Source organism: Aythya ferina (assembly GCF_964211825.1).
Source record: "Aythya ferina genome assembly, chromosome: 12".
Lineage (NCBI taxonomy): Eukaryota > Metazoa > Chordata > Aves > Anseriformes > Anatidae > Aythya > Aythya ferina.
The window spans coordinates 11540361-11564441 of NC_140308.1; the positions used below are offsets into that span (position 1 = coordinate 11540361).

General features: G+C 53.3%; 1 protein-coding gene across 3 annotated transcripts in view; it reads left to right on the top strand.

Annotated features, from left to right (window-relative positions):
• The window catches only part of CPNE2 (copine 2), a 55794-nt gene that overhangs the window by 2450 nt on the left and 29263 nt on the right, over positions 1 to 24081 (top strand). The window contains exons 1-3 of one of the 3 annotated variants that reach the window (XM_084533918.1): positions 1147 to 1217; positions 13148 to 13344; positions 21100 to 21279. In XM_084533918.1, the coding sequence (XP_084390044.1) occupies positions 13177 to 13344; positions 21100 to 21279 (348 nt within the window). In that variant the 5' untranslated portion in view covers positions 1147 to 1217; positions 13148 to 13176. Of the gene's footprint in view, positions 1 to 1146; positions 1218 to 2112; positions 2191 to 13147; positions 13345 to 21099; positions 21280 to 24081 lie in introns of those variants that run through there. The other 2 variants (XM_084533919.1, XM_084533917.1) reach the window with 2 other exon arrangements.

Sequence of the window (24081 nt, forward strand, 5' to 3'; positions counted from 1 at the left end):
TGCTAGCTTTTGGCTGGGCTAACACAGAAAGAAGGATTTTGCTCCTAGAAACCTGCGTTTGGGCTCAGCTTTTGTTCGGATGTGCCCCCAAAAGGCACGCTGCCTGGGCAGAGCAGGAGCATCCTGCATGCCCCTGCTCTGCTGCTGGGCTGGGGGTGGCCAGGCAGCCAGGAAGGGCACGAAGCTGGGGAAGGGAGGGACACCGTCAGTGGGGAAATCTGCCTTAGTGCCTTAAAATTAATCTGACTTTAAGCAATCAAGCTGCAGGAGAGGGGAAAGCTGGTGAGGGGGACACTGGGACTTGCTCTTGTTGGCTGTGGTCTTTAGAAGTATGAACAGAAGCTGCACTAAAGGGCCCTATACAAATAAAGGTGACTCCTTTCATCTGAAGCCTCAGAGGGATGCTTGCAGCCTGATTACCCCATCTCCATCTCAGAAATGGGGCAGGGTCCGGTCCCAGTGAGGCAGGGCCGACCCGGTGTCCGTCAGAAGCGAGGGGTGCTGCTCCCACAGAGTTGTGTTTTCCTCATGGGTATTTAACATGGGAAGTCCTCTGCCAGCCTTCCCCCTGCTTTTCTCTGAAAGCTTTTCCAGCTGCATTTGCAGGGCGAATGGCCACGAAACACACCCAAAGGGGAAAACTTCGAGCGGGTCCTGCTTCTCCTACTGGAATGCGTTCCCTTGGTGTGAGGCGTTATTGCAACGAGAGTCTTTACTGCAATGTATGCGCGGAGCGGAACGCTCCCTTGGAGCTGGGTTAGCTCCAGAGAAGGACTTTGGGGAATGAGGACAGCAGAAAACACCCCCAAAACACCCAGAAGACGATGCAGCACCCCGGATGCCAACAAAGGCGGTGCTCGACGTCCTGCCTCAGCGCCGCGAGCCCCGAACCGGGCGGGCACCCTGAGGGACCCTAAGACACCCTGAGGCACCTTGAGGGACCCTGAGGGATCCCGAGGCACCCTGAGGGACCCCGCCTGCCTCACGGGCCCAACTGCGCCCCTTCCCCGCCCGGGTCAGGATAAGCAGAAGGAGAAGGAGGAGGAGGAGGAGGAGGAGGAGGAGGAGGAGGAAGGGGTGGGGGTGGCGCTGCCGCCCCCGGTCCCCGCCCGCGGGCCGCGCCCCCCGAAGGCGGCGGCGGGCGGCGGGCAGCGGCCATGGCGAGGCGCTGAGCCCGCGCCCCGCGGGAGCTGCTCGGCCCGGCCCGGCCCGCGGCGGTGAGCACGGGGCAGGGGGCGCTGAGGGAGGGCAGGGGGCGAGGGGCGGCAGCGGGGAGGGGAGGGGAGGGGAGGTGACAGCCCTCGGGGCAGGGCGGGGACGCCCATCCCGCAGCCTTCGCGTTCCCCTTTCCCCTTCCCCGCCTGTTGCTCGAGCCCACCCCCGGCCCCGGCCGCTCCCGAAGTCGGCAGCCCGGGGAGCGCCGAGCCCCGCCGGGGGGAGCCCGGGTTAGGGGACGAAGGCAGCGGGCAGAAGGGCAGGGGTGGAGCGGGAGGAGAGCAGAGCTCCGGGCAGGACCACCACGGAGGGGCTGCACCCCTGCTGCTGCCTCTCCAAGCCCCCAAGGGGTTGGGGAGGTCCCCGTGAGCCCGAGCTCGGGGCTCGGAGCCTCCTGGAGGTGCTCCCGTGGGGCTGGGGGCAGGAGCAGGCTGGTGCGGGCGCTGTGCGTGTCCCGCAGCGCTGCCCCGGCTCCTGCCTCCTTCTGTCTGCCTCTGCCGGGGGTCCCCGGCCATGTGCAGGGAGCCACGGGGGGCTTGCTGGTAGGAAGGATGGAGTCAGGGATTTCGAGCAGTAGGGCTGGTACTGGGGCTTTCTTACACGCTGCGTGGTGTCCCCGTGCTTTTCGGGGGTCAGAAATGTTTCATCGTGGGTCCGGCATCGCCTTGGAGTGAGCCCTGTCGGGGGGACAGGGAGCAGAGCGATGAGGAGGGCTGGGAACAAAAGCTCAGGGTGTGGGGAGAGGATCCTCGCTGGAGACCTGAGGGTGTTTTCATGGAGTAGCCTCCAGGAAGCGATGCATTTGCTTCGGTTACAGCTGCGTGACAGCCTGGGATGCACATCTTCTGATGAGATTCGTTTTTGTTTCTCTGCTGCAACATCTGCCACTGCTTCCAGGGCATCCCAGCCAGGACAGTGTGGAGGGAAGGTGCCAGGCAAAGTGGCACAGGAGGTCCCCAGCGCTTGTTGTGGGAGGTGAGAGGTCCTGGAGCTGCCTTCTGAGGCTGTCATGGAGCTGTTGCTCCGGGGGCATGGGCAGGGGGGTCGGGGCTGGTGTCCTCGAGTCCATCTGTGGAGCTGCTCCCTCCCCACTGCCTGTCTGAGCTCAGCTGGGTGGTCCAGAGGGAAACGAGATCACCAAGGGCCACATCACTGCACCGCCGCGGGGGTGTCCTTGTTCCCGGGGAGGGGACAGAGCCGAGGACCTCGCACCGGTTGCTCGCAGCATCTTTCATTCAAGAACCCATTGCTCCCGGGGTTTGTGGGCACCATGAGCAGGGCACTGGCCCTGTGCACCCAGGTTTCCACCACAGAAAAACCCTTCTGGGTCTCGGCTGCTCGAGCTGCTGGTGAGGATGCTCTTTGTGCCGTGGGGATGTTTCTGCATGCTGTGAGCCAAGCGTTCCCCAGCAGTCCAGCACAGCATCGTCTTCCAGCTCTCTCACCCCAAAAGCGAGGAGCTGTGCGGTGCTGGAGCAGCTGCTAGCTCCCCCGTGATCACCAGTCTGCCCAGCTGTGCACTGGAATTGTATGGGTTTTGTCTGCCTTTTAGGGCTTTTGGGAGTCTCAGCATGGCGTATGAATGGTCTGTGACCAATAACCCACCTTCTTACTTCTGTTAAACCCGGTGGAAAGAATTTCCCACTGACTTCAGTGGAAACCTCTGCGGGCAGTGTGTGCCTCTGGGGAAAGCTGCTGGGCATCGGCTGTGTGACCGTGAAGCGGGGCTTGTTCTCCTGGAGCTGTCAGAGCGCCGAGGACATAATGCTGGCTTAACTGGTGGAAGAGCCGCACTGGCAGCCTCCTGTCCCAGCTCAGGGTTGCCAGCCCTCATAAGGAGCTCATTATTTGAGAGCTTTGGATTTCATGCAAAGGCTGAAGAAAAGGTAAATTTTGGCACTGGGGAGTGGGCAGGTGTTTGAAACTGTGTTCCTGGCAGGAGCCAAACAACAAAACGGCATGAAAAAACCAAACATATCCCTCCCCCCAACCCCCCCCCCCCAAAAAAAAAAAAAAAAAAAAAAAAAAAGCACAGCGTTATGGCTTGTCTTAAAACCGCTGTAAAATATTTGTTGAGAGACCTGAGTTGTCATTTTATCTTTAGCTCAGTCTCCTGGCTGCTGGTGTTGTTCTATCCAGGCGGGTTGTTTGTTTTGATCACAGGAGCAAGGGAGAAAGTAATTCCCAGGAACTCAGGTGAGTTAGGAGGCCATGTGCTGTAGTCATAACAATGTCTTTAAAGCACCAGAAAAATAAGCAAATGTAGCCTTCAGTAACAGTAACTGCACTTTTTATTCGCATGCTGCCTTTTCCTGTGGCTTTGGGTTTGGGAACTGGCAGATTTTCTGCCTCTTTCCAGCATCCAACAGGAAAAAGCTCAAGTCTAAAATAGGCACTGCCCCCCAGCCCCAGGTTTTCCATGACCAGGCAATTCCAGGCAGTAAGGATTTAAGAAGGAACATCAGACATTGAGAGGCTTATTTTAAAAATCCAAAGAGCTGGGAACATGCGTTTTGCTGTTAAACGGCAAGTCCAGTGCTGTGCAACCATGTAAAGCAAATTTTATATTCCCTCCAGCAATTTTTAAAGCTGTTGGAAAGGAGCTGAGAATTTATCAGGCTTAACTCTCATTATAAGTGGCGTTCAGGGTTTTGTGTCCCTGTCAAACAAATCCACATCAGGGCGAAGCTTTGTGCGTCAAGTGCCAGCCTGGCAGCATCTCTGCTGTGAAGCAGGCAGATGAAATGTAATAATTCAGGAAAAAAAATGGATGTTCACGATGAGCATGCAGCTTTACCTGTGTGCAGCGTCAGGGTGAGCTCCAGCCCAGGGGAACGTCACTGGTGCTGTCACCAAAGCGAGGACTTGGGGTGCTCTTTGACTTGCTTGCTGGTAGAACCCAGTACATGCGGTGCTGGTGGGCATCTGCATCCCTCTGCTGCTCAACTGGTTTGTACCCAGCTCCTCGGAGTTGTCACAAGTTGGTGGATGGACAGACGCTCGATGTCGTTCAGCAGAGGGAAGGACAAGCTCTTGCTGCCCCTCCTGCACCCAGAGCATTTCTTTCCTTGGTGTCAGTGTGGCAGTGTGAGCAAGCGTTGCACAAAACTTAATTAATGCTTATTTATAGGATCAGGGAAGAGGCTTTGAAGTTCTGGCTGCTCAGCAAACACCCAGTGCTGGCACTGGCCTGCAGTGGCATTGGTAAATGCTTAAAGGTGTTTCTCATTACTGAAGTAATGCTTTTTTCCCTCACCCGTGATGCATGGTATTGGCTAGAAATAGGAATTCAGCTGAAATTCAGAAAGCCAGATATTTGGTTTTAATACATTAGATAAACCTTTAATAAGTCAAATAGCAAATACATGCTAGGTATGCTGGGTATAGAAGGAAAAAGTAATTTCACCCCCAGATATTTATAAGGGGTGAGAAAATTCAGAAGCAGTGGCTGGAAGTTAAAACCTGCCCACAGTCCCCAGCACGCTGTGTCTGAGAGGAGAATCATGGGGTTCGTGGTTTACATTTGCTTCTCCGTAGATGCAGCTTGTGGAGGGTTTGACGCTAGCTCCAGGATTCATGGTGACATCACAATATTTTCTGCCCTAAATCACAGATTTTCCGAAATTGAGCCCAAGGGGAAGGCTGTATTCAAGCAGCAATATGTGGTTGTCGTGGTGTGTCTAAGCCAAACGTGCTTGCAGATGGCTGGACCCAATTCCAGTTGCCATTGCGGTGTGTTCGTGGTGGAGGATGATGCTCTCGTGATCCCGTCTTGCCCTGCCTCTCGCTTCCCCCTCTCCATCTCTGAGCAGCATCCCTCTGCTGCCGTGCTGGGAGCCGGTGGCTGATCTGTGAGCAGTTACCGAGCGCCGAGTGTGCAGCGAGCTGTGGGTGCCTGGTGCCAGCTGGGGCCGGGCTGCCTCCTGCTCCCAGCCGCCGCAACCTGCCTCTTTTTCTCTCAGGTTTAGAGGAAATGCTTTTTTTTTTTTTTTTTTTTTTTTGTCTTTTCCCAGCGTGTGATTTTTCTGAGCGCTCTTCCGAACACGCTAGGTCTCTGCGTGGTCTCTGTGAAGCATGGCACTGGCAATAAAGCCGCTTCCCTCTGCCTGTCACCGCAGGGGTGGAGGAGCAAGCCTTGCTTCTGCCTGCCAGGACGAAGCCTGCTGCTTCCCACCAGGTGAGCGCCGTGCATACACGCTGCCACTGCTGGGAGCGCAGCGCTCGTGCTGTCCCCGTGCTCGTCGTGGCGGGTGACTTCCTTCCAGGAGGCGAGGTTTTGCCCAGCCCGGTCGCTTTGGGGATGAGGTGCTGGGCGATGACGCTTTTAGACTTCATCCAGAGCAGGCTGGAGAGCAAACCTCACTGCCCTTTGCTCCCGAGTGCTGGGACGGACTCTGCTCAAGGGTCAGGGCAGGGCGGGTGGCGTTGCAGGCTGCCTGCTGGCCGGGGGCATGTTTTCCTTCACACGCCCAGCTTAGCAAAAACTCTGCTTTCTGTGGGTGCAGGACCTCTGCGAGGACGTGGGTCCTGTCCTGCAGTCCTGCAGCAGTGGTGATGGAGGTGCCAGGAGAAGCAGGCTGCTGCTGGCGTGTCTCAGCTCCCAGCTGGGCTTCTCAGTCGCTTTTTAGGTGCTTATGGCTGAAGCTGAGCCTGACTATGCTTGCAGGGATGGGAACATCGCTCCCACCTGCCCAGCTTGCTCAAAGCATCCCCTGACTATTGCTGTCCCTCCTCACCATCCTGCATCCCAAACGGCAGCGGGGTGCTGGGCATTGCGAGCCAGCTGGTGACCAAAGGCAGGGCTGGCAGCGTCCCCTCTTCTCCAGGCAGGTCCCCGGGACTGCTGCCAGCTCGGGATGGGGCTTGCAGCCTGGGTGACCCGTGCTCTGGGGTGGATTGTAGCCCCCGTGCCATCCCCTGGCAGGAGAGCAGTTTCTCCCACAGCCTCCTGGGCTTGGTCCCCTGCGGGAGGCTTTTTGGCTGCTGTGAGCTGCCCTCACCCATCGCTGGGAGCAGCTCGGTGCTTCTTCCCCTCAGCAGCACGTGCCCTCGGGGCTGGAGAGGCTGGACGGGGCTCTTCAGGACAGAAAGGCAAAACCTGAGCTGCTGCTTGTCGAAGCTGCGATGCTGGTTAGTGAATTCTACCCCGTTATCCCTCCAGTTGCTCTCTGGACGCAGCCTCTCTTGCTGGGTTTAGCTCTCCCTGCGTTGTCTGCTGGGCACGTGCCTCTGGGGACTACGGCCTCGTGCTCAAGTCCATGTGCATTGTCCTGTTTCCATGCACGGAACTTCTGCAGGCAGAACTAGGCAGAACCCAGCTTTGACCCTTGAAATTAGAGAGTGCTGGAATTCGTGGCTGCAACCACGGTCACCTCTGTGGCTGCTCTGGTGCCAGCCCTGCGCCCCGCAGCGCCCTGGCGTGTGGGGTGACGTCCCCCCCTTGCCGGGCATGGTGCAGTTGGCTCAGCTGGTGAGCATCAGGAAATCTGCAGTGAGAATTAGTTCGCCAGAGCGTTAGCTTGCCCCTTAGGGTTTCCATCCCTCTGATGGCCATGGCTGTTTTTTGGTGTGCTGTGCTCTGCGTTTCAGCTGACCCAGCTGGCCCACCTTCGGGGTGCCGCGTCTTCAGGGTCCGCTGTGGCCTCAGCTTCTGGGGATGGCCCAGGGCAGGGAGCAGGAGCCGTCCTGCAGGCACAGAGGTGCTCTCTCGGCCAGCCCTGACCTCTCTGAGCAGCGGGATTTACACCCCTGGGGACCGAGGAGCCCACGCTGCACGTGCAGTGAGGGCTGCCAAAAGCCACCATGCACATTCGATCATTTCAGAGCAACCCAACCACAAAAAAAGGTGTTTGAACCCTTTCCGATTCAGCCTCTCCCTGGTAGCTCCTGGAGACAAAAAGCGGTGCCAGGACACATCTGCATTCAGAGCATGGGCTGCAAACCTGCGAGGGCCAGTGGGCTTTTCATTTAAGAGCTGACACTGGAGAGGAGCTGGACGTTTTGGGTGGCTTGTCCTGCCTGGATTTGGGGTCTGTGCATGGCATGAAGGAGGCAGGAGGAGGACTTCAGTCTGCCTGCCGTGCAGCACCTCGGGGCTAAGTCAACATCAAAACTCCAGTGATGGCTTCACCTTTCTGTGCTCTGAAGGTGAGCTGGGACAGTGCAAGTGAAGGCTGACTTCAGGAAGCAAGGCAGTCCCTGGAGATTGAGGGAAGCCAAATTTTCTGTGGCTCCTGTGCCCGGTGGCCAGGCTCTGTGCTGTCCAAGAAGAGCTGAGGTTGTGTTGTGGTTTTCCCGGGCTACAATCTGCCTGGAAAGTCTGTTTGGAAAGTACTCTAGGGAGAGGGTTTTGGGGAAGAAGTGATGTAAATAGATAAACTGTGACCACATAAGCTTTGTTTCTTTAGAAAGCCTCTCCAGGGGGCTGTGAGGCAGCTCCTGGTGCGGTCAGCCCGTCACATCACACCGCAGCGAGGAACTGCTGAGCGAGGGCAGGCAAAGGAGAAGGGAGAGAGGTGAGATTCACCCAGGGTCACGCTGGAATCAGCACTGAGGTGGCCCCAGGCCTCTGGCCATCGTCACAGCTTGCTCGAGACGGGATTTTTTGCAACAGCAGTGTGAGAAAACCTGCCGTCAGCACAAGCAGCAATTACCTAGCCAGGCAGCGTTCGGGATGGTTTCCATCGGGAAGGGCTTATTTGGGAGATGACACATTTATGTCATCTTGAAACCTTTTTTTTTTTCCGCTGTGTCAGGCCCCTTGTGCTTCCCTGGTGGGCTGGGCTGAGGTTTGCATTTCCAGAGGTGCTGGTCTGGGGCTGCCTGCCTGCCTCTGTGCTACCAATCCGCGGGGCTGGAGGTCTGGTGCTCCCAGCAGGGGCGTCCACAGCAGAGGTATTTGCAGAAGAGCCTTGCTGCCGACTGGAGAGGCCAGTGCTGTGGGTTTTCCCATGCTCTTCTTCCTCCCTCTGCTCTCCTGCTGCCTCTGCTGCCTGTAAGCTCAGAGGTGTCGGGAAATCAGTGATCTTCCCAAAGGAGGGGGGTGGGGGGGCTTCCAAGAGGGACCCAGAGGGACTGTCCATGAGTCTGGTACTTTTGGGGCTGTTTCAAATATACCTTGTGTGTTCTCTGTGAAGTTTGTTGATTTTTAGATTAAAGGAGAGGAAATCACTGGAGTTTGAGGGTACTGCTAACATTACAAAAGCCCCCAAAAATGTTTTGCTTAAAATGCCGTGAAAAAGGTGGATTGGGGTACACAAACCCAAATTCTGGCTGCTCACCCCGCTGTGGCATCACCTCGAGACCTGCTGAAATGCTCTGCACGCCTGCAGCCTTTATGCTCTCCCCAGTGTAAGCCCTGCTCGCCCTTCATCCCAGTGACTAGGGGTTATTGTTCTTCTGCTTCCCTAAAACTACGCAGCTGTTTCCTGTAGTAATGCAAACTCTGACCTGGTGTGATGGTGAGAGAGGGTTTTTTTTTCTTTTTTCTTTTCTCTTTTTTTTTTTTTCTTGTTTTCTTCTCCTGTTCGTGTTTAAAACCACCTTACCCTGCCCAGTGTGGCGTGCTTCTCTCCCGGAGGAGGGAGAAGAGGATGTGTGCATCGCCCTGGGGCTCCCCTTTCTTCTGGGTGGCTGCAGCGCTTGCTGGGCACCAAATCCCTTGCTGCAGAGCGCTGTGGACACAGAGCAGCCTTGGGGGGACACAGTCACATAGGAAAAAGCACTCAAAGATTATGAAGTGCAGAGATGTGTCCATCTCAGGAGGTCCTTGAGGCGTGAATTGCTGGGACCGTGTGATCTGGGGAACGCACCTCTCAACCCTTCCCTTCTGAGGGCTCTTCTTCAAGCACCTGCTGTGGCCAGTATCAGATGTTGCAGGAACACCCTTCCCGTGTTCCCGGGGTGCAGCGTGGAGCTGGGGAGCTGGGACGGGGCAGATGCACGCCCCCGCTGGGGCTGGACCCGCGCTGCTGGGAGCCGGGCAGCCGCAGGCTGGCGTGCCTTTCAGCAGGAAGCCACGTGGCAGCGCGATAAGCACGAACCTGGCAGCTGTGATTATATGTTAGGAGAATATTTGGCTGCGGATGCCAAGTGAGTCGGAGGACTTAATTTAGGGCAGCGAATGCAGAGAGACGAGAACAAAAAATAAAAAAAAAAAAAAAAAAGGAGGAGAGACTGGAATGTATAACGATGGAGAGCTGGCTCTGCTGCCAGCCCCGCTTCCCCCGAGTTCAAAGCATCCCATTGCCCCGGGGGAGGTACTGGATGTGTGCCATCGCCCAGCCCAGAGGTATGAGCTGCAGGGTGGCCAAGACCCATTTCTTCCCAATGTGCTTCTGCCCAGAGACTGCTCCCGGGGCTGGACGCTGAGCGAATGGGCTGGTTGTGATGCTGGGACACGCAGATGTGTCCGTGCCCTATGACAGCATCACGGATGCTTTTGGCCTCCTGCCTCATCTCTCAGTGTTACCGCTGGCATTTCCGTGGGTACATGGTGAATTGTTTGGGGAGCTTACCTGGCTGAGAAAAAGACTCTTTCCTTTTATATGGGTTGGTTGTCAGGTGAATCCATCCCCTGGCCTGGTTTGCAAGCACACAGCTGTTGTGCCTGCAGAGGAAGAGGAGCAGCCCCGCAGGGCATGGGCAGCTTGGCCAAGGGGAAAGCTCCATGTCCCTCTTGCTGACTCTTTGGCCTTGGTGAGAGATGCTCTCAGGAGTTTCATGGGCCCAAAGCTCAGCCACGCGCTGACCTGAGGGTGAGGTGCTTGGAGTGCAGCTGGGGACATTTAGGACAGGACCCATCTGCTGTGCCCCAGCACCACGGTGTTGGCAAAGGGCATGGGGTGCAGCCACCTGGGTGTATCCAGAGGGACCGGAGCTGGTGGGTGATGTGAGAGGTCCACCCGTCTCTTGGGCATCTCCATCCTCGGTGGAGAGCTGGCCTCTGAGGGCCAGATGGATCAGCAGCTCCTTGGTGGAAAAATCACCTTTATCAGGGCTGTGCGGAAAGGGCTGGTGGCATCGCCCTGCTGCCTTTTGCCTTCTTGGTAGTTGCATGGCTGGGCACCTGTGTAATGACACCAGGATCCCACGTTCCATGGGTGGAGGGGAGGAAGAGGCCAGGGTCCCAGTCCCTGATTTTGGGCACCTGGGCTGGGAGCAGGTCCCAGTCAGCACTGGCCACCTCTCCTCTTCTCTGTGGATGCTTTGGCTATGAGCTTCCTGCGCTGCCGGCGCTCTTGGAGGCTCAGCAGGGGCTGGAGTGCAAGCGATGCTCAGCATGCTCAGAGGATGTTTTAGTGCCAGTCAGCCCTGGGAAAAAAAGCTTTTTCCACTGAGTCATTTGCTGCTTCTGTTTTGTGTGAGGCAGCGTTGAGATCTGGGGGGAAGGGGAGATGGAAAAACCCAACCCGGATCTCGCACTCCAGCAGGACCCCATCCACATCAGCACAACTGCACAGTTTGCTTTTTGGAGGGAGTAGCAGGCAGATCGCAGCATAAATAGAACAGGACTGGCTATTTTAAGACATCAATTGCATGATCTGTGTATTAAAAAATAAATAAATTTGTTTCAGCCACAACTGGCAGTGTGGGCTCGGAGAGGAGCAAGTAGGTAGTGCCTGCAGGCAGCAAGGGCTCCAAGGTGGAGAGGCCAGGAGTACTTCTTCCACCTAATTCTGAAGCCAGTTTAAGAAGCCAGTGGGTATTTCTCCTTGGGGTTACAGCAGATTTGGGTTCCTCAAGTACACTGTTTGATTTCTTGTTGCTGGGAATTGGGAACGATGGTGCTAGATGGAGCTGCTCTGGAGGGGAGCAAGTTCTGTGTGGGGCTGGGGCTTGGTGGCTGTTCTGGAGAAGGGATGGACACGTGTGTGCACAACCAGGGATGGAGCTGTCTTCTTCTGGAGAGGTTTCTGGGTTCCTCTGGAGCTGAAACAGTTGTGCCACTCCTGCCCGTTCCATGTCAGTTGGATGAGCAATGGGTTGTGATAAAGAGCTTGTACCACTGGGACTTAAAGCCAGGCTGCTGTTCAGCAGAAATCTTAGCAGACAGGGCAGGAAGGCTTAGCCTGGTAAGGGAGAGCTGTTTTCCTCCTCCGTGGGACTCCACGGCAGGGCTGTGGCACGCGAGGCTGGGTGCTCAGTGACATCCCTGCTCCCTCTCTGTCAGCAGCAGCGCCTGCTGATACTTGTGCCCAGGGAGAATAAACAAATAATATTAATTGGGGTTTCAATGCCAAACAGCAGCAGATGGCTTATCAGAGGGAAGGAAGGTGTTGTTTGAGGTTTTGAGATAAAGCGGATGAGCCAGGAACACTCTTGACGAAGAGGGCTATGGAGAAAAAGTATTGAACCAGCTGACGGGCAGAGCTCTCTTTCCAATAGCAACCCCAGCCACAAGCATTTATGAATATAACTTAATCTGACAATGCTACGACCTCGCTTTTTTTCCCTTCCCTTTTCTCCCTTCTCTTTTTTCTGTTGAAGGCATCTTATGTTTTTCACAAGTGGACTGCACGTCAGAAAGCGAACCTGTCAAGTGGGAGGTATATGGGGTTGTCATATTAATAATGGTATCAAGCTCCCATTTATCTCAGCGGAGTAGCTTTGATTGCAGACTTTTGGTAAGCTCTTCTTATAACAAATGAGTTTTTATCGAGGTCCTGTAACTCATCCTGTGCACCAGGTCATACAGTTGTCATATTGGCCTGGCTCTTCGGTCAGCCAGCAAATGCTGCTTTGTCATTGCTGCCAGAGCCCCTGCCACCGGCCTGGTGAAAGGCTGGGAGCAGCACTGAGCCAGAACCCAGGGTCAGAGTTTCTCTTCACCTCACCAGCCACAAGGTCTCACCCCTTTCTTTATGATGATTTGGGGCAGAGCTCACGTCTGGCCATTGTGATTTGGGACAAACCCGTCCATCAGCAGGGACAGCCTGGGAGTGCAGGGCTGCTGCCGTGGGACTGCTGGATCAGCTCGGGGCAGTCCAGGTGCTCCCGTGGGTCAGCTCACAGGACCCACACGTGGGAGCAAATCCCTGCACTTCGAGACTTGTTACTGCTCCCCAGCCATTCCGAAAGTGCCAGCCGATGACCAATTTTCATGTTGAAAAGTATAATGGAAGTGTAATTTCTCCCCACAAAAGACAAATCACGCTGGAGAAAGAGGCTGGGAACGCTTCCCGTGCTAGGATTTGAAATTATAATTTGGAGATGTCAGCAGGGGACCTGGCAGGGTGGCGTGGCTGTGACCTCCAAATACCTCAAGTCATGTTTTGCACCACCCTGCAGAGTCAGCTCCCTCCTATGCTGGGAGGCCTTCCTAACCAGCCCCCAGGGTTTGTGTACCCAAGGCGTGGGTACGTGCCTGAGGCTGGCCGTGCACCCCTGGGTGGCTCCAATAATGCAGAGGTGAGGCAGGCAGGAGGGGACACCTTCTGTGATGCGGTATGGTGAATTTGTTCCAGCACAGGCTGGTTGGACGAGTTCAGTCTCCTCTCCTCCTAGTATTTGTCCATACTTGCTGGTCCTTCCACTGTCTCCAGCAGAGGTGAGATGTCACAAAACCAAAGCCGTCTGTAGGCAGAGGCGATGGCTGCGATAGCCGTGCTGGGTTTGCTGCCTTCTGCCAGCTCTGCTGCTGTGCCCAAGATGCTGCCTCGCTTCCTCCTGCTCTTTTGGGGGCTAAACAGAAGTTGCCACCTTTCCTTGAAAACCTATTATTTGTGGAGTAAAGCCATGACAGGATTTTGTTGTTCTGCTGAGCTCCCACTCAGGAAGCCTGGTACGGCGCCCGTGTGGGGGTGATGACCAGGCAGGGCAGCTGCTTGACTGCCAGGAAAGCCTTGTAAATGATTTTGCATCCAGCACTTTGTGTGGCTGCCTGCCTTTCTGCTTGCCCTGAGGTCTTTCTCCTTTCTCTCGTGTCCCACAGACTGCCTGGGGTTGCTGCTGCTGGAGTCCATGGCGTACACCGGGACTCCCTCGCCAGCGGGGCCTATCGGCTCCCAGTACTGCGTCTGCAAGGTCGAGCTGTCCGTCTGCGGCCAAAACCTTCTGGACAGGGATGTCACTTCCAAATCCGACCCCTTCTGTGTCCTGTTCATGGAAGTCAATGGAAAATGGGTGGAGGTAAGTCCTGAAGCTGCGTGGATTTCTGCCTCCTGTGGTTTGCCGCTGCTGATGTCTCCAAATGACACTCGTATTTTGGGCACGAGGACAAACCTGGATTCCTAACCAGAGCAGAGACTCTGTGTTGCTCATGGTTGGATCAAGCTGAATTAACGTTTTTCAGCATCTTTATCTTTTCCTTCCCTCTGTGCCAGAGCCTGGCATAGGAGTCCTGCGATAAGGGCTCTTGTGAGGTGCTTTTAGCAAGACATAAATTCATAAGGGTGAGCCTGCATTGAGGTCTGTGCAAGCTTTTAAGCTCCCTGAGGTTCTGCAGGTCCTGTTCCTCATCACATTATATCTTGACCGGGACATGCCTGATTTCCAGATGCTCTTCCCTGCAGTATCAGTGTGTGTAACCCTTGAAGTTACAGTAGAGTGAGGAGTTGGATTTGTGCTTTTCTACACTGAACCAGGAGCTTCATGGCAGCTTGGGGAGCTGCGCATGAGCTGCTGGGCTAGCGTGATGGGTGAGCACATGTGCAAAAGGCATTTTAGTGCTCTCAGCACGAAGCATGTAGACATGTGCTACAGGAAAGGAGGCAGTACTGAAGTTGCGCCTTTGGAGGAATCTCCTCTGTGAGGCTGGTCCTCGTTCCTCTGTTGAACTGACCTTCCCTGGCAGAGGCAGAAACCTCTCAGTCGTCCCGAGGCTGTGCATAGGTGCCTGGTTTTACAAATGTTCCTTACCAGTTTGTGCTGCCAGGTGTAATGACAGGCTAAACTTAATTGCAAACCTCAAAATATCAACTCAGGCACGTGGTGGGCCTGCAGTGATCTTGCCATGTGTGAACTAGTCCCAGTCACTTCCCAGTGCGCAGTAAGCTGGGAGCTCTTCAGATCTGGATGTCTGCGATGCTAATCCCAAGGGACAGTTAGATATGTGAGGTCCTGCTTGGAACCATGCATATTTAGGGCTGAGACAAGATGAGCTGTTTCTTGGATAGGTCACAGGTAAAGTTGTTCCTTGGGCTTCTCTTGGAGAGTTGTTCTTCTAGGAAACAGGAATGTACTGGGTGAAGGTCTGGCAGGCCAGTCCAGTCCTGTGGTGCAGAGCAGTCCAGGGCTGCTTGTTAGGAATACCCCCAAAAATCATACCAAGGTCAACAGGCCTTGCTGTGGGCATTCAGCAGGCCTCGGTACAGGCTTTCAATGGGCTGAGAGGGCAGGACGTGGGAGAGGAGGGAGAACATTGTGAGCTGGGTGCACAAGGAGGTATGGATCAGTTCTGATGCAGACAGCATCCAGATGGCAAATCTGGAGTGAATGGGAAAACTTTACAGACATTCTTCTGATGTTTCCAGCCCTCCACTTCTGCAGGATGAGGCTGCTGCTAATGGGGTTAATGGAGTGAGAGGGAATTTACCCTCTGGCTGTCTGAATTATTTTATAGCATAAATGAAATGGCCTGATCCCCAAAGTTTGCTTCCTAGCAATCCACCAGCAGAGGATGTGATATCCCCCTCCTGCTGGAAGTAGCACTGGAGTACACACCCCACTGCAAGCCACTTTGGGGACTGCACTTGTGCACGTTGATGCACTGTGGTTCATCCAGAGATGCTCAAACTGGCTTTAAAATTGGCTGGTAGTGACCAAGGTTGCTGCCAGCAGCGTTACTGCAGTGGCAAGAGGTTTCACTCAGGGAGGTCTCCCTTTTGGCTACAGAGGGATAGGTTCTGGGCCAAAATGCCTGCAGAAAAAATAAAAATAAAAATCACAGAATCACAGAATTATCTAGGTTGGAAGAGACCTCAAGATCATCGAGTCCAACCTCTGACCTAACACTAACACGCTAAAAAACATATGTGGGTTTTATTTTGTAAGTGTGATTGCAGTTAGATGGTATAAAGCTTTTTTTTCGGTGTGTCCGTGAGGAAGCAGATAAGCAGCACATTGAGATGTGATGGATGGGTGCAAGTAGTGGTGTTGGATACAGACCTGGTCAGCACAGCACAGAATGAGCAGCCAAGGGGTATTAAATCACCAAACTGCAACAAAAATGTCCCAATTCCCAGGTGGTCTCATTTTTCTGATATCTGAACTAATGAACTAGTGCCAAGGAGCTGATGAATCGAGGTGCATTGGCTAAGGTGTCCTACAGCTGATCTTGATGTCAGCAGGGAGGGTGTGGGGGCAGACCTTGCCTTTGCCATGGTCTGTAATTAATTTTGCTCATCAGGTTGGATGAGACTAATGAGCTTTCCCATCTTGATAGGTGTCATCTCTTTGACCTAGTTGTGCTTTTCAGGAATTCCTCTTTTGCTGTCAGCAATGTCTCAGTCCAGCAGTTTTGATTCCAAGGCTTCTTTTGCAATACAAATGTGTGGTTTTGCTCTTTTTTTCCCCTTCCTCTGCTATTTTTAGCTTCTTCATAATTGACAAGATAGGTGCTGGAAGCCAGCCTTGAATGGCAGATTGCTCAATGCTCTGCTGCTGTTTCAGTGCAGGTCAGCATGTGGCCCAAGCTGTGGAGCTCTCCAGTGGGAACGGCTGCTCCTGGTGTCCATGTGCAGGGGATGTGTCTGGCCCCGAGCCTCCAGCACGCTGTGGGAATGGCCAGCACCCAAACCCTTGTGCCCCCACAGCCTCCTGTGCCCCCGTGGTGTGGTAGCAGTGCACAGCAACAGGACCTGAGGGAATGGCATGGAGCTGTGACAGGGGAGGTTCGGATCCAATTTCAGGAAAAGGTTTTTCACTAGGAGGGTGGTTGGGCACTGGAACAGGCTCCTCATGGCAGTGGTCATGGCACCGAGCCTGCTGTCTAAAGTGTTGTCTCGAATAGCAAAGCTGAAGTACAGGGGATGGACAGGGACAGGCCACAACGTGCTCAGCAGCATGCCCTCATCCCATAGCATGTGCTGGCAAGCACTGACACTGCAGGTGCCTCCTCTGCACTGGGGAGAGTGACATGAGTGACGTGTTGTGGCCTTGTTTAGAACAAGGGCCTCCAGGATCCTCCCAGCCATCGTCATGCCAGCACCCGTACCTGGGCAGTGGGGCTGCAGTGCCTGCAAATGCCGACAGCAGGGGTTCTGTTCTTCTGGCTGTCATTTTTGTTCCCAAATACAATTATTTTGTCTCGCTGAGCTTAAGAAGAATTAAAAAAAATATATTAATGAATCAGCCTTGGAGAGGGGGTGGTGGAGGGAGGGAGGAACAAAAAGCACAGGCCCAGAAGTGACATAACGATGGGTAATGTGTCAGCCTTCTGCCTGGTGCTGTCGGCTGGCAGGAGCCAGGAAAGACCTGGCCCGTGACTCAGCTGTGCCCTTGCTTTTGTGCCAGCCTGAATCATCCCTCCTTCCCGAGCCTCGGTGTGGTGGCACTGGGCACCCCTCATCTCCTCTGTTGCTGAATCTCAGAGGGGTATGGAGGCTGTCAGCTGCCAGCCTGGGGCTCCTAGGGTATCTTTGGAGGGGAGGACAGCAGTATGGCATGGAGTCTCTGCTCCCAAATGTTCCATCCCGTGTTTCCTGCCCCTCAGGAGAGCATCTCCCAAGTGCTGGGGATGCCCGAAAGTCTCCAGCAAACCTCTCCTTGGAAACTGGAGGGCTCTTCAGCTGCGTTCATTTAACGCAAGGGTTGCAATTAGAGAAGCTTTCCCAGATGTGTGCTTGTTTTGTAGAGCTGAGACTCTTGGCTGAACAGAAATCTTCAGTTAGCCCGGTTGCTAACCGAAGGCTCTTAAAAACCCTTGTGCTTTTCTGCTCCTGGGTTGCAAAGCCACTTCTGCTCTTTGCAGGGCACACAAACGTGTGAGTGTCCAGGCGAGAAGGAGGAGGCGGGAGCCCGCGGCCTGGTTGCCTCCTGGTGGATGTTGTGTGAAAAGCCCTTGTGCACGATGGTTGCCAGCAGGGTGGAAGGGAAAGAGCTGTACCAAACTGAGGACTGAAATATGTGCAAGAAAGCTGCTGAAGCTTGTGACTTTTTTGTGCTTCACACAGTAAGGAGGCAGTTAAACACTTGGTCAGTTGGGTGTTGACAGAAGCGTCCTCACTCTGCAAGGGTGAACTCTCAACATGCTCACTGTGTTCCTCTTCCCCTTCCCTGGCCCACCCGTTCCTGGTAAAGCTGGAGATGGGACCTCAAGTTACCTCCTTCAAAGCTTCACCTGGTGCCCAGGAGCTGGTTTTATTGCGGAAGGCTGCTCTTCCCTCTCTGCTGCCTGCGTGACACAGGACTGTTGCGGCACAGCCTCAGAGGTGGTGCCACAGCCCAGCCTTGAACACGGCTCGTGATCAGCCATGTTTCTGTAGTTCTTCCTTAGCAGCTTGGACCAGGGAGTGGGCACCTGGCATTGCTGTAATGCACGTGTCCTCAGACCCTTGATGAGGTTGCCCAGAGAAACGGATGCCTCAGCACTGGAAGTGCTCAAAGCTGAGTTGGATGGGGTTTTGAGCAACCTGATGTAGTGAAAGATGTCCCTGGCCATGGCAGGGAGTTGGACTTGGGGATCTTTAAGTGTTCCTTCCAACCCAGACCAGTCTGTTATTCTCCAGTCTCCCAGCCTGGATGTCCCCTTCCACCCAGCCCAGCAGTCTTCGTCGGGCTGCTGTATCCCTGCTGGTGTGGCAGCGTGTAAGAGTATTTGAGCAGTAGTAAGTGTCTGATTGCACTGTGGAGGTGCTCTTGAAGTTCCTGCTCTTTCTATATTCTTTTCTTCTCCATTTGCACTCAGAAAAAGGCTATTTTTGTTTCAGTGTAAGGCACAGCTTTTCTTGCAGAGACCTGGGCTCTTTGTATCTTTGGGTGCTCCACAACTCTACAGCACCCCAAAACAGCACGCCACTTGCCTCCAGCCTTGCCATGGATGCGTTTTGGATAATGGCAGGGTGGGAAGAAGCACAGGCAGTCTGCTGTCCCCTTCTCAGCTATCCATTATCCCAAAGGGGAATCAGCTGCCTCGTGAGCTCACTTTTCATCCTCATTTGACTTGGTCCCTGGCTTCCCAGTAGCTTAGGGAACATGAAAGGAGCTAAAGTCCATCTCTGATGGACTTAATCTCATATGCTAGCCTCAAAAGGGAATTTGTATGTGTTGTGCTTGTTTGGACAAGCTCAGCACTCGTGGATGGCAACTGCTCCTGGTCCACCAGAAGCGTCTCTCTGAGCAGATGTTTGGGTCCCGCAGCACAGGCGGTGGCAGAGAGGGAAGGATCTGTGTGAATTGCATTGCTCTGACTGGTGTACAACCCGCTTATGTTGATTTATTTGATTTCCATCTCCCCGGAGGGTGAGGCAGGTGGCTATTTTGAGAATACAGCATTTACTTGAGTCTTTTCCTGGCAATTAAGACAGACTAAGTGACCAACTTTAAAAATACTGCGATAGTTGGTATATATAGCAAACTTACCACATTTCCACTCAGTCCCTCCAAAATCTCTCCTCTATGCTGAATGAGTTCCATTGGGACTCAGAGGTATGTGTTTTCATTTTATGCTTTTTCTGTCGTGGAGTACTTATTTCTGGCTCTGCTGCTCTGGCAGACGTCCATCCATCCTGCAGGCCACGGGTGCCAGTGCAGGAGCTGCTTTCTGTGGAGGTGTTGCCCTGGGACCTGGGTTGCGTCAGGCAGCTCAGCCTTCTCCGTTGGGTGTGTGGACTGCAGGATGAGAAGTGGTGCTGGCCAGGGCTGCAGGATGCTGCAGGTGGATGTGATGGTTTTCCTTGGAGCGAGCAGCACCGAGGGAACAGCCCAGTGAGCTGTGGTAGAGCTGAGCTGGAGGAGAGGAAGGAGCATCTCTCCTTGTCCTGGTGGGTGCTTTAAGTGGCTTGGGGGAAGGAGAAGGGCAGATTTCCATGTTCTGGCAAAATATTCAAAGTGTTGTGTGGAAGGACAGACCCAGCATGAGGAGATAAATGTGAGGTTTAGTTTGCTCTCTGCTCTATCAGCTCCCACAACTCATGCCACAGATGTGAATTCCTTCTAAGCACAGCACTTCTTTCACAGGGAGCTGTGTATAGATGGGACGGGACCTTCTGGCTCCAGGAGACCTTCAGCAGTGACCCCGTGGGAGGGCAACCAGCTCTACCCACCCCACACCATCCATAGGATGCTGCTTCCTAAGGTGTCTCCTCTACACCTGCTGCGTGAGGGATCAGGGAGGCGGCACCTGAAGCCTCCTGGCCATGCACGTGTGAGGGCTGGGGGCAGAGGAATGGATCCAAGATGAGAAGTACCCCTCGGTCCCACTTTGCATCCCACCTGAGATCCTATCTCACAGCTGAGCAGGGGCACTGCTCATCTACAGGAGGTGCAGCAACAGCTAATGCCAGCTCAGAGTCTCCCAAAGTGCTTCAAAGTGGTGTGTTTTTGATAAAATCACGCTGGAGAGTGTGTGCCTTTCTTTCTGTTCAACAGCCCCAGTAACCTTATCCTGGAATAGCGGTGTGAAATGGAAGAAAGGCCAAGGCAGCCAGCTCTGTCAGGGCCTGCCCTGTCCCAGCTTGGTCCTGCAGGATACTCTCTGAAATCCCTGCCACCTCTCATCTTCTAAAAGCTATCTGCAGCCGTCTCTCCTTACAAAGCTCTCTTGCTGGAAGGTTATCCTTGGAAACATCTGTGAGCTTCCATATGCAGCTCCATTGCTTCATCTTTTGTGCCCTCCTCTCTTCCCAGGCACTTGGGGATATTGTTTCTTTCTGTTTCTTTACCTGCCTGGGAATCAGCACTGTGCTGGTCCAGCAGGCAGCTGGAGCTTCTCTGCAGGTCTCTGCAGGTCAGTGATGCTTTGAGTTAAGCATCAGCAGATCTGAGATGCTCCAGGTCATGCTCTGCTGGCTGGGCTCATGCCCTGTGGGGTGAGGGCCGTCTGGCCCTTGGCTGCTCACAGGATGTAGGAAGCCAATGGGCTGGTCGTGGCCACCTTTGTGCTGGTTCAGGAGGATTTGGGGGGCATCAGAGGAGGGCATTGCACCCATCAGCCTTCCTCCCACTTCTTCCTCTGCAGGGTGCATCCTGGTCATTTCCCTCTGGAAGGTTGTCTTGAAGAGCAGTGCCAAGTGTTTCTTATGGCAGTGGGAAAAAAATACCCAAGAAGGTGCAGGTTATCCTCCCAGCCCTCTAAACATGTCTGAGCAGACAAACTCTCTTCCCTTCACACCGGGGTATCCAAACTGCGGGTTTTATAGCAGCAGCAACAGAAGGGTGAGGATTTTTCACACCATTTTTGCAGTCTGGAGCCTCAGGTCTGCGTATGTTGAGGCCATCTCATCACCAAAATGAGGCTGGGGGAAGAAAGCTGGCTGTGCTCAGCGGGTTGTTTTTAGGGAACAGGCAGAACTGGGATAAGTTGTTTCTCCAGCCAGCCGATATCTAGACTGCTGGAAGACCTGCCCCAGACTTGGGAGATCCACCTCATGTTTCTCCTGTGCTGGTCTCAATGTATTCCCTGTGTCCCTACCCTGTTTGTATGAAGAAGGTTATAAACACAGAGATGCTCTCTCCATCTGAAGGACTTCCAGATCTATATTGGGTGACAGGCTCTATTGAAGTCTTACTTGCATGAGGTGTTCCTTGTTTAGATGCATTCCACCTTGCATACAGAATATTAAGGCTTGCATTTAGGGATGTGTCTGCTGCATGCCTGGTGCTCTCATGCTCTGATGGCCACTACAGGGTTTCTGCGTGTCAGGACTCTAGCTGAAGTCAGAAGAGACATTGCAGGGACAAAGATGTGAGGTACAGATGTCTAAATGCCCCCTTTTTTCTTTGCAGCTCGACAGGACAGAGACAGCGGTGAATAACCTCAACCCAGCTTTCTCCAAGAAATTCATAGTTGACTACCACTTTGAAGAAGTGCAGAAGCTCAAATTTGCCCTGTTTGACCAGGACAAGTCAAGCATGCAGCTGTACGAGCATGACTTCCTGGGTGAATTTTCCTGCACGCTGGGCATGGTGAGTCTCTGATGTCCTTTCCCTGCTGCTCGCTGTCCTCCAGCAAAGGGACCCCAAATCACAACAGCTGCAGGCAAGCTGGGGAGACAGAGATGCTTCTCTTCTCTACTATGAAGTTTGTTGGGTCCTTCCTGGCAAATAAAAAAATAAAAATATAAAAATGTGATTGCTTGTTGCACATTTTAGTTCAAAGTGTTCCATTTCAGGGCCATTGGTTACTTGCTCAAGTCTCAGCTGGTCATAGTATGGGCTTCTGCTGTTGACCGCAGAGAGAAATCAGATCCCTGGGAAAGGTGTGTGAGGGTGTTTGCACCCAGTTACCTTGGTCACCTGCACTGGAAGGTGTTGGAGATAACTGTTTCTTACCAAGGGTTAATAGTAACAGCCCTGATCACCAGCTTGGATTTAGACTTTAAACTTCCAGATGTTTAAAGTTAGGATACATTGCAGTCTACCTTCATATCTATTTTTTTATTATTTTTTTTGCAAAGCTTTTGTAATAAAAATTACTGCTTTTTTTCTGTTTGAGAAGAAAGCATTCAGAAAACACAACCTTGGCGTTGTGAAGGAAATCATATCTCCTCTGTAGCATGTTGGTGCAGCAATGTTGTCTTTGTGTTCTTGTGGAAGAGCTTTCAGGACACATGCTGTTTATAAGTCTTCGGAAGGTCTTTGCATTCATGAGCCCAGACTCAGAATTGCCAGCTAAATTCTCCAAACTTCTTTGTTTTCTGAGCGTGCTCTGACTCAGAGGTGAGAAATGAGGGAGATTTTTCCGTTCTTTTCTAGCCTCCAGCTGCCTGGGGCTGCTGTGGTACCTGGCATGAATGTAGGGGCTGGGAGAAGCTGCCTCTTGTATGCTCGGTGCTGGGGGAAGCAGGCACTGCAGTAGGTGCGTTGGCACGGACAGCCAGCCCAAGGTGTCCAGGAAAGCTTATGAACGTGGTTGCTTTATTACATAGACTAATCTGGCACCAGATATGCCAAAGGGAGCTGAATAACTTTGTTATTGCCAGCTAAAGAACTTGTCAGAAGATCACTGACATTTACGGTCTGAGGTTTAACATCGGTGTTTTTGGAAGAGCTCTGTGATGACCTAATTCTGATCCTGCAGAAATTAAGAAACAGCTCGGGCTGGTGCTCAGTGATAAAGGCCAAACCATGCAGCATTCATTTTCCTGTTGTTAGAATGCAGCCACCCCTGGTGTGGGACAGTTCAGCAGCGCTCATTGCGAGGGCCACAGTCTTGATGAACACTGCAAAAGGAGAACTTAAGGACATAAGGAAACAGAGCTGGAACCTCACCGTTACTAATCCTACCTCTGCAGAAATCCACAGAAGGAGAGAAGCATCATCCATACGCACTGGGGAAGAGGGTGGAGGAGTCAGCCCCCTCTCTTCCTGCATGTGAGGTCTCCTAGAGGAGCCTAACTGCATCTGGTGCTTTAAAAGGTGATGAGCTCGGTGCACCCCTCCGCTGGGGCAACAAAGGCAGATCTGCATGGCCCCACTGGCAGCGTGAGGTTCTGGCTCTAGTTGCGTGCTGCCCAGCTCTCTTGAAATCATTTTGTGTCCTTTTGACCAAGAAGAGAACTCTAAACTTCTGTGACCTCACGGAAGTATTTGTGCTCTGTGGAAGAGAACTTGCCTCATGCACGTGCCCAGATTTTGATGAATTTTTGTGGCAGTTCTCATAAGTGATACATGAACTTCTTAGTGACCTGTAGTCCACAATGGGACACCAGCTTGGAACAGAGGGATCTTCTCACATTCCCATTTTCCCTGAAAGCCTCTGTCTGAAACGTTTTCTTCTCCCTGTGACCAGTGCAGCATCCCTGCATGGCAGAGCCCAGGGCAGAGGGGGGTGTGGGGAACCACAAGGGCCTGGGGAGGAGAGGGGTGGAACAGGGAGGACTTGGACTTGTGGGCTCAGCCACGCTGCTGTGGGGTTTCTGAAGTCTGTTTTTTATCTGGTGAGATGTTTTCCTAAGCCCACCTGTTTTTGAGGCATGAGGAGCTGTTAGAAGGGAAGGAGGGCGGTCTCGGGCAGCAGTAACCTGCCTCTGATGAACTGCACAATGAGCACCTGACTTTCCAGTTTTGAGTTTGCATCAGAGCCCTGTCAGATCAGCTGGATTGTTTTACTGCAGCTAATTAGGTCTGTGGCGAGATTTAAAAGGATGTTTGGATTGCTTGGGGGCCTGTAATGACCTCTGTGGCTGAGTGAAACCTTAGGAGGGATCAAATTGCAGGCTGCTTGGTGTCCATGCTTGCTTCTTGCCAGGGTTGCAAAGAAATCTTATGCCACAGCAAGGCATGAGCATCTAGCTATGTTATATGGTGATTTGTATACGTTTTTGGAGCAAAAGCACCAGGGTATGGCTGGATTGATGATTCCAGCATAACTTGAGGAGCTCCAGTGCTGCCAGCCATGATGGGAAGGGGTTTTGCCTCAAAACTGCAAAAAAGGGAGGGGAAAAAAAAGCATTTCTGGAGAGCTATAGGAAGAATCCAAGTGTGGCTGAGTCACCTGGATGGCGGTAGCAAGAAGCTAAGCCATTGCATTCATTCATATTTATTTATTTATTGCTGACTGTGGTATAGGACCAAGGAGGGGCTGCACTTTTTAAATTGTAACCCATAGATTTTGAAGGGGGCCCTGGTAGGTGTGGGAGAAGAGCATGGCTGGTTCCAGCAGGTTGCAGTTTGTTGTATGGGGGGTCTGCATCCCGTGTGAAAGACTTACAGGGTCCCCAAATCTGAAGGCACCTAAAAGTCATTGAGCTGGGAAAATCACAAGGG